General features: G+C 40.2%; 1 protein-coding gene across 1 annotated transcript in view; it reads left to right on the forward strand.

The window, feature by feature from the left end:
- Positions 1-10,435, forward strand: part of MROH2B (maestro heat like repeat family member 2B) — a 63,691-nt gene that overhangs the window by 33,504 nt on the left and 19,752 nt on the right. The window contains 8 exon segments of the mRNA XM_007469657.1: positions 493-600; positions 1,153-1,177; positions 1,180-1,304; positions 3,544-3,570; positions 4,300-4,419; positions 4,630-4,709; positions 9,773-9,898; positions 9,992-10,129. Of these exon segments, the coding sequence (XP_007469719.1) occupies positions 493-600; positions 1,153-1,177; positions 1,180-1,304; positions 3,544-3,570; positions 4,300-4,419; positions 4,630-4,709; positions 9,773-9,898; positions 9,992-10,129 (749 nt within the window).

Here is a 10,435-nt window from a genome sequence, read left to right on the forward strand (position 1 = left end):
ATCCTGCACTTCCCCCTGATTGTTCCTTCTGCCCTCCTCGATGGACCTCAGGGCCTTTGCACTTACTCCATCTGTTTAGAATTCTGCTTCCCAGGTAGTCCAATGGCTCAGTCTCTTGCTTATTTCAGGACTCTTCTCCATGTCACCCTTGTATTGAGGCCTTCTCTGGGCACCCTACTTATATTGCCAACTCCCCCCAGTGTGCAGCTTCTACTCTTTTTTTTTTTTGCTTTTCTTATCTCCATAGCACTTATCACCTTCTGACATACTATACATTTACATTTACATGCTTACCAAATTTATGTGTTCACTTTATGTCACTTCTCAGTCACTTCCCCTGGTTGCACACTCAAAAGGATGGGGAGTTTGATGTGTTTTGTTCAATCCTGTATCCCCTGTACCTAGAAGAGTTCCTGACACATAATGGGTGCTCAATATATATTTGTTGAATAGATGAATAAACTCAAAATGTCCTATCTTTTCTGATTTTAGGGAATAACATCTATCTTAGGATACTGTGCCGAGAACCACTTTGAAATTGTTTTAAAAGTTCTTAAAACATTCCAAGGTAGGGAAAAGTTTTTCATGAATCGATGCAAGGTAAAAAGAAGAATTTTCTCCTCCAAAGCCCTTGGTCATTGCAAAGGCAAATGACACTCACTCCTTCAGTGAATATCCTTTCTCCGTATTACACTTGCTCCCGTCCACAGGTCTTTATTCCAGGTCAGAACTGTCCGAACCCAGGCCCTGAAGAATGACCAGCTAGGTAACAAGTCTCCTCCTTTCTGTCACTAATGCTGACCTGGGAGGCCCTAAGGAGCTCCGTGTGTGCCTAGGTTTGTCCCAGCTGCTCAGGCCTCATGGAGAGTTTCCATTGTGTACACACACTCTGCTTCCCCTAAAGGAGAAGAATTTAATGAGTAAAAATTAATGCAAGCCTTCTCACAGGTACCTCTCTTAACGCCTGATAGATCCACAACACCGTCCTGTGTGTTTAAATTTATACAGGCAAGAGTGTCAGCTTTAGACTAATTGTAATAATCTCAGTCCCATTTCTTAACCCCCTAGTGGCCCATAGAATTAAGAAAAAATATGAGAGAAAAAGAAACTCCTTCAGTCATATTTTTTATGTCTCTCTTTCCTCATCTTCAGGGTATTTTCTCTGGGAAAAAGAGTCTGACAAGACTGACGTCATGGTAATCTATGGAGCCGTGGCCCTCCATGCTCCCAAGAGGCAGCTCCTCCCCAGGCTTGATCAAGACATTGTATCCCAAGTCCTGTTTCTTTATGGCCAGTGCTCTCAGGTAACAACCAACACAGGGTTCGATTTCCAAGGCTGGGGTTCCAAGGCTGGGGTTCCCAAAACTTGGAGGGACTCAGCTCTTGAAAATCTTCACGCTCAAAGGATACAGACCAAAGGAAAGATAGGGTATGGTGTAGTATGTTTGAAGGATGAGAACTTATTTTATTATGAAACAGAGTTGAGTGATTTCTTTCTTTCTTAAGACCTTGGGCAGTTCACATCCCACCACTCCCGTGTTGCCTTCCTAGACCAGTTGTACCCACCATGATCTCACCCTCATTTAAACTTAAAGCAATGACTCCTGTACTACTTTAGGGCAGCTGGTTTATTACTTCCCTGTAATAGTCTCTGATGAGTTGCTAATGGTAGCTGTTTAACCTTTTATAGGGTAATACTTATAAGCCATCTAAAAGAGTGTCTCACAAATAGTAAGAGCCATTTATGTATTTTTAAGTGAATAAAATGCATCACTTGTCAATCTACTCAATCCACCTCAAGCCGTACTAATTTCCCCCTCCACCTTCATCCCAGCCACGCTGACCATCCTTGACACTCCTCAACATGCCAAGGATGCTTCTGCCTCGGAACCACAAAACCGAGTTGGAATTCATCCAATCATTTCTGTCCCCCATAGCACTTTTGGTATCTTTAATAAAATGCTTTCTACAGGTTGTCAGTTCAGCCATTTTGCTGATTAGTACCAAGTTAGCCACCTAAGACCCACCTAGCAATCAAGTTTAAAATATGGCTTCCCAGAGTCATTATCCAGGGAGGTTGCCTCAGTAAGTCTGGGGTAGGGTCTGCCATTTGTATTTTTTAAAGGTTTATGAATGATTCTTATTCACAGCCAGGTTTAGGGGTTTTCGTTGATTACCTGCACATCTGCTTCTCCCGTTAGGTTGACAGCACCTTGATGTTAGGGATTGTACAGTATGTTCCTTTATCTCCTCTTCTGTGTCCTCCACAAACCACCTATTTGATAAATCTGTGCCCTTGACATTTATTCATGTGTGTATGTGAGAAGAATGGACTCATAGGGAGCTCACGGTATTGTAGATATAGGTACATGCTAGTGGAAGGATGTAGGGCAGTGATCCTCACACCTCAGCTGCATGAGAATTACCTGGAAAGCCTGTTAAAAATGGAGATCCCTAATGAATCAGTCTTCAGGGATGGATCACTGAATCTGTAATTTTAACACCTTCCTCAAAAAGTGATTCTGACATACCCAAAATTTGATAAGCAATGATGAGAACTGAAAACAAAATTTTCAAAGATGTTTTATGTTACATTAATATTTAGTCCATCATTGAGGAAAATTATTATAAAAATAAAAAAGGAAAGAGACAAAGATGTTTCAGATAAAGATCACTGGACACTTTGAGGTCAGTTCTGCTATAAGGCAACATTTGCAGAAAAACCACAGGGATTATGGGGGAAAAACAGAATTAAATTTTCAAAAGTAATTTAAAAAACATTCAGGAAATATATAAATACTACCAAGAAATGACAGCACGTTTCCTTGAAAAACACCTGAAGTCAGCTGTGCAATTTATGAGCTACTATGAAATGGTGGTGGGAAAGAGGGTTACCTGAAATCTGACAAACAGCTGTAATGCCAGATTTGAATGAGAGCAGCTCATCACACACAGTAAATGAAGGCAGCTGACGGATATTTGAGGTATGTGCACAAGTCTTCCTATGCGGCTCAGTTCAACTGTTGCACCTTTTTGCTCTCACGGACAAAACCGTGCATAAGCAAACTCAAAATTCAGAATATGCTAAAAGTATTCCCTCATGTATCAATTTTGTTGAAACAAATTTGCATTTTCAACACAGGCGTTGTCGCAGAACTAACTATATCTCAATTCCAAAGTCAGCTGCCCTATTAACTTTCATTTTATAACTTTTCACCGCTTTTTCTGCCAAGAGCTTTAATACCCTTTTTCTTACCAAAGTCTGATAGAGCCTCTTTAAAATGAGAAGGCTGAAGCCCAAAGGCTTGACATCTTTATGCTGCTTTCTGTAGTTTAGTCATGATTCACCCAGGGCAAAGAATCTTCCAGTGTACAGGGTCTCTCTTTGAAACTGGGGGAGGGAGGCAACAGCTCCCACCAGTTGGAAGGACTCGGCATCCTGCTTCACTGTTGTCCTTCAGGTTGATGGGTGGGTCTTTTTGTTGGGATGAGGGAACTCTAACTGCTGCTCTAGTGTCTGCTTCTGCCTTTGATTTTTTTCAGGTTCTGGGCATGGCTGTGATGAACAAGGTATGCAGCATATGTGATATATTTGAATACCTGTGTTTGAGTATAAATATATTTGAATACAAATTATGCTCCCTGGAAGTACAGTAAGCATAAATGTTCTCTTGATTTGATTCCACAGGAAAGGATCCCAAAATATAACTACTTAATCCAGTTCTGAAGCCAGGAACCCTGAACCTAATTTAAGACAGAACAAGGAGCTGTATTTGGTTCTAGGTGGTTTGGAAGTTAGACTGTAAACTAGAACAGTGTTCTTAGAACTGTGGATTGTAAACCACCAGTAGATCATGAAATCAATTTCATATATCTAATAGATCAAGACCAGCAAAATGTTTGTAATGAAATGAAAGAGAAATAAAAGAGTACATTGCACATAGCAATAATAAATATCATAAAACTTTTATTTCAGTTATGTATTATATATATATCTATATTCACTATATTGTACATGTAAGTACTGGGTAGAATTGTAAACTGTTTCCTATTTTGATTTCTGATCAAAAATGTTTGAAAGCCACTGCTCTAGAGAAACCTCAGTTTATGATGGGAGCTGGAGGGCCTGGAGATTGACCTTAGTTTCTCAACTTCCCTGCAACTTGGATCCGAGACTAAGGTGGAGGTGGCAAAAGGAGCAGAGTGTCACTCCTGTCTGGGCACATATTTCAACCCTATTTGTAGAACCGGCTGTGGTGCCTAAGACCCTGGCTCGCACTGTGAGTCATTTTGCTTTAGGACATGGATCTGCAGATGAGTTTTATAAGAAGTATCACGGAAATTGGCATTGCTGTCCAAGATGCTGAGGATGAGAAGTTCAAGTTTTCCTACAAGGAGGTGCTGCTGGGTTACATGCTGGTGAGTGTGCAGGGAGGACATGGGCAAGACCCTGAGAAGTTCATTACCAAGAGTGCAGGTAATGGGTAAAACTCGCCAGTCCCGAAGAACAGACCTTGGGCGTATTTCCGCCTGAGGGTGCTCAACGGTCCAATGAGGTTTCCACCTCTTTGTGTCTAGAAACTCCCCTGGTCCTTCCTGAGACAGTTCACCTCCTTGTCTGTGTTTCAGGACTTCATCAGGGACGAGCCCCTGGATTCCTTGGCTAGCCCTGTTCGGTGGAAAGTCTTAATCGCCATCAGATACCTCAGGTAGAGAATTTTTTGTTTGTTCTCATTGAAAAAATATTTCCTCCCCCATATCCTCATTCTGATCAACTGACTTATCGATCGGTGCAGACTCTAGTGCACTGATCAAACATGAACACAGTTCATCAATAGGTTATTTCAAATGGGGGCTTTTTCTCTTTCCAGAGTGACAGAATTGACTGAGAGCCTGATCATTTGTTGACTCACAGGGACTAGCGGAGCTGCTTACAAGAGTCAGACTTATTGATATATGAGGACTGAAACTTCTGTGCAAAAATAATTTATCTTGGCCTGTAGGCAAATTTTAATCGTCCCATTAGAAATATATGAAACCCTTAATCACACCCTAGTTTGGTTAGCAGCAATAAGCCTAAAGAAGATAATAATTTTAAGCGCGTTTTTAAAATAATATTTTTCCCCTGGAAACTACAGAAAGTTTTTAAAAATAATAAAAATCATCCCAATCCCCCCCCCCTTATATCAACATTTTGGTATATTTCCGTGTCTTTATTTCTAGTCTTCCATGTTGGTTACAGAGTTGAGATTCTACTCTGAATATGATTTTTTAATCCTGTTTTTTTTTTCTCACCTCATCTTACATATTCCCATGTTATTACCAACTCTTCACAGACATCAGTCGTTTTTTATTAATTTTTTTTATTTTTGATTGTGGTAAAGTATACATGTTTATCATCTGAGCCATTTTTAAGTATACAGTTCAGTGTGTTAAGTACTTTTACATTGTTGTGCAAAGCAATCTCCAGAACTCTTTTCATCTTGCAAAACTGAAGCTCTGTACCTGTTCAACAACTCTTCATTCCCTCCTTCCACCAGCCCTGGCAGCTACCATTCTTTCTGTCTCTGTGAATTTTATACTTTAGGTAACTCATGTAAGTGGCATCATACAGTATTTATCTTTTGACACCTGGCTTATTTCCCTTAGAACAATGTCTTCAAGGTCCATCCATGTTGTAGCATGAATCAGAATTTCATTCCTTTTTTAAGGCTGAACAATATTCCATTCTATGTGTATACCATATTTTGTTAATCCATTCATCTGTTGGACGTTCATCTGATGGGTGTTTTTCACATTTCGGCTATTGTAAATAATGCTGCTATGAACATGGGTGCACAGATATTTCTTCCAGACCCTGCTTTTAATTATTCTGGATATATACCCATAAGTAGGCCTGTTGGATCATATGTCAAGGCTATTTAGAGGAACCACCATACTGTTTTCTCTGGCAGTGACACTATTTTACATTCCCACTAGCAGTGCACAAGGGTTCTAATTTTTCGGTAAACTTGCCATCACTTTGTTATTTTCTGTTTGTTTGTTTTTACAGTAGCCATCCTAATGGGTGTGAGATGGTATCTCATTGTGGCTTTGAGTTGCCGTTCCCTAATGATTAATGACTTCGAGCCTCTTTTCATAGCCTTATTGCCTATTTGTATATCTTCTTTGGAAAAATGTCTGTTCAATCCTTTGTCCTTTTTTGGTTCTTTCTTTTTTGTTGTTGTTGTTGAGTTGTAGGAGTTATTTATATATTTTATATTCTTTCTATTCTCTATAAGGTTATTAACCCCTTATTAGATATATGATTTGCAAATATCTTCTCATTCCACAGGTTGTCTTTTACTCTAAATTGTGTTCTTGATGCACAGAAGTTTTTAATTTTGATGTAGGCCCATTTGTTTATTTGTACTTCCATCATCTGTGCTTTTAGTGTCATATCCAAGAAATCATTGCCAAATCCAATATCATTCCCCTCTGAATGGTCTTGGAACCCTTGTTGGAAATCATCTGACCATATATACTAGAGTTTGTTTCTGGGCTGTCTATTGTATTCCATTGGTCTGTATCTGTTTATTTATGCCAGTACTATACTGGTTTGATTGCTGTGGTTGTGTAATAAGTTTTGAAACCAGGAAGTGTGAGATCTCCAACTTTGTTCTTTTTCAAGATTGTTTTGGCTACTTGGGGTCCCTTGAGATTCCATGTGAGTTTTAGGATGGATTTTTCTATTTCTTCAAAAAGTGTCATTGGGATTCTGATAGGAATTCCATTAAATCTGTAGACTGCTTTGTATGGACATCTTAACAATAATAAATACTCAAATCCAAGGACATGGAATGTCTTTCTCTTTATTTGTGTCTTCTTTAATTTCCCTCAGCAACATTTTGTGGTTTTCAGTGTACAAGTCTTCCACCTTCTTGGTTATTCCTAAGTATTTTATTCTTTCTTATGCTATTGTAAATGGAATTGTTAATTTCTTTTTTTGATGGTTCATTGTTCAAGTGTATAAAAATGCAACTGATTTTTGTGTTGATTTTGTATTCTGCAACCTTTTTTTTTTTTTTGTGGCTGTGTTGGGTCTTTGTTGCTCTGCATGGGCTTTCTCTAGTTGCGGCAAGCGGTGGCTATTCTTTGTTGCGGTATACAGGTTTCTCACTGCGGTGGCTTCTCTTGTTGCGGAGAACGGGCTCTAGGCACGTAGGCTTCAATAGTTGCAGCACATGGGCTCAGTAGTTGTGGCACTCAGGCCCTAAAGCACAGGCTCAGTAGTTGTGGCACACAGGCTTAGTTGCTCCACGGCATGTGGGATCTTCCTGGACCAGGGCTTGAACCCGTGTCCCCTGCATTGGCAGGAGGATTCTTAACCACTGAGCCACCAGGGAAGTCCCTGTATTCTGCAACTTTGATGAATTTGCTTATTAGTTTTAATATTTTTTGTAGATTCTTTAGGATTGTCTATGTATAAGATCATGTCATCTGCAAACAGAGATAATTTACTTCACCTTTCCAATCTGGATGCCCTTATTTATTTTTCTTATCTAATTGCTCTGGCTGGAACTTCCAGTATTATGTTAAATAGAAGTGGCATCTTTGTCTTGTTCCTGATCTTATAGGGAAAGTTTTCAGTCTTTCACCATTGTGCATGATGTTAGCTGTAGGCTTTTCATATGTGGCATTTATTACGTTGAGGTAACAAACATCATTTTTAATGGCTGCCTAATATCTTGGTACATAGATATGCCTCATATTGTTACATTTAATTATTAATCAACCTCCTATTGCTACATTTAATTATTTCTTGTTTTTAAAAACTATAAGTAATACTTTGGTGAACACCCTTGTGCAAAAAGTGTTCTCTGAACTTCTAATTATAAAAGTTGACAATTCGTTTCAATAAATATTATTGAGTTGCATCCATGTATCAGACACTGAGCTAGGTTCTAAAAGGACAATGTTGAATAAAATACGGCCTTGCTCTGAAGGAGTTTTAGTCAACTAGGGGAAATAAATGCAAAACACATTCACATAATTTCTCTAAAACTCGATAAGAAGCAAAATAAGGGAAGGCACAAGTTGCCATGTTTACAAAGATGAGGGAGGTTTAAAGAAAGTGCAAATAAATCTTGAAGATCAATTAAGAATTAACCAGGCTCCAGAACAGTATTGTCAAGTAGAAATAAAGTATAATACAAGTTACATGTCAGTTAAAATTTTCTAGTAGCCACTTTTAAACGTGTAAAAAGAAACAAGTTAAATTAATTTTAATAATTAATTTTAATCTAATACATTCAGTATATTATTTCAAGTATTTAAAATAAAGAAGTAATAAGATAATTTACATGATTTTCATAATAAATCTTCAAAATCCAGTGTGTTTTACAATTACAGCATATTTTAAATCAAACCAGCCACAACTCAAGTGTTCAATAGCAACATGTTGCTAATGGCTATCCTGACATGGACAGGACACCTGTAGAACTCGCAAACTAATCTCTAATGGCAGAAAGCAAATCAGTGGTTGCCTTGGGCCAGGGTAGAGGAAGAGACGAGCTGCAAAGAAGCATGAGGAAAAATTGGGGCATGATAGCAATGTTCTATATTGATTATAGTGGTGGTTCCATGAGTATGAAACTCATTTGACTGCACACTTTAATGGATGCAGCTGGTTGTGCATAAATTATAGCTCAATAAGTTGAGTTTTTTAAACAGCCAGCCAGACGGTAAGGATGAGAAGATTGTTCAGCATATATCAACACATTTAACACTTTTTTTTTTTTTTTTTTTTTTGCATTACACGGGCCTCTCAGTATTGTGGTCTCTCCCGTTGTGGAGCACAGGCTCCGGACGCGCAGGCCCAGCGGCCATGGCTCATGGGCCCAGCCACTCCGTGGCATGTGGGATCTTCCCGGACCGGGGCACAAACCCGTGTCCCCGGCACCGGCAGGCAGACTCCCAACCACTGCGCCACCAGGGAAGCCCACATTTAACACTTTCAATAGAGTTGTCCCAGCTGTTACTGACTTTTACTCTCCAGTGAGAGAACCAATTTCACCTTTCTCTGACAGTGTCATCATTTCTAATTTCTTTGTTAATTTGGTTGCTGACAAGTGGTATTGTATTGTCTTAATTTACACTTATTTAATAACAAATGGAGTTTTTCTTGTTTATTGAACATTTACATTTTTCCAAGTTATGTCCAGGTTTGTTTATATCCTCGTAATGTCTACAGTATATGTCAGAAAGAAAGAAAGAGAGAGAGGAAGGAAAGAAAGGAACAAAAGAAGGAAGTTTCCATTATCATTTATTCACTTGTGCATTTATAAGAACCTATAGTATGTGTGGCATTACATATAACATGAGAGGACATATGAAATTTATAAAACTCACTGCTCCAAACTTAGAATCTCTCTCTCTCTCTCTCTATCACACACACACACACACACACGCACACACAGTCAAGTGCTGAAGAAAACAAGTAGATTAATGTTAGATCATATAGTAAAGGGTAAAGTAATGCAAAGCAAGTGATGGTTTGTTTATCACTCTAATAAATTAGACCTGAAGTGTGTGGACTATGCCCACCGCTACAGTCTGGTTCTTTGTCCCCAGTCTCTCTCTACTTCCATCACCACCTCCCTCAACATCCCAGCCCATCAGAAATGTACCTGACCCCTACAGACCCTTCAGACTGGCAGTTCTTGGGAATTCTACTGAGTTATGTTTTGTTTGTCAACATAATATCCACTCCTCCCCATGGTTCTCGTTTCAGTAAACTGAAACCTCAGCTCTCACTGAATGACCATCTTAATATTCTTGAGAAGAAGCTGCTGCCCCTTCCACCTCTGGAAAAACTCAAAAATGAAGGCAAGACAGACAAGGACACGGAGCACATTCATGTATGAGGGGGCGAGGCCCGAGGGGAGTGCAAAGTGGAGTAGAATGAATGAACTTGCTCCCCTCGGCCTGACCCTCACACTCACTTTGATTTGTTTCTCTACGAACAATCCATGGATGCTCTGGAGAAGCTGCTGAGGACCATGATGTGGGATAACGTGAAAGCAGAGGACTGTCAAGAAATGGTCAACGTGAGTAGGGCCACTGCTCAAACTGACTCCCATAGTCCCTAATCGGTGCTCCAAGGCACCCTCCAAACTCTGCCTCATCCTCGGCACTGGGACTCGTCCAGCCCAACCCACGTGGCCCACCACGTAGGGCCAGTCCACTTAAAAAGGGTTTGTAGGGGGCTTCCCTGGTGGCGCAGTTGTTGGGAGTCCGCCTGCCGATGCAGGGGACGCGGGTTCGTGCCCCGGTCCGGGAGGATCCCACATGCCGCGGAGCGGCTGGGCCCGTGAGCCATGGCCGCTGAGCCTGCGCGTCCGGAGCCTGTGCTCAGCAGCGGGAGAGGCCACAGCGGTGAGAGGCCCGCGTACTG

The sequence above is a fragment of the Lipotes vexillifer genome, unplaced genomic scaffold (genome assembly GCF_000442215.2).
Source record: "Lipotes vexillifer unplaced genomic scaffold, Lipotes_vexillifer_v1.1 scaffold434, whole genome shotgun sequence".
NCBI lineage: Eukaryota > Metazoa > Chordata > Mammalia > Artiodactyla > Lipotidae > Lipotes > Lipotes vexillifer.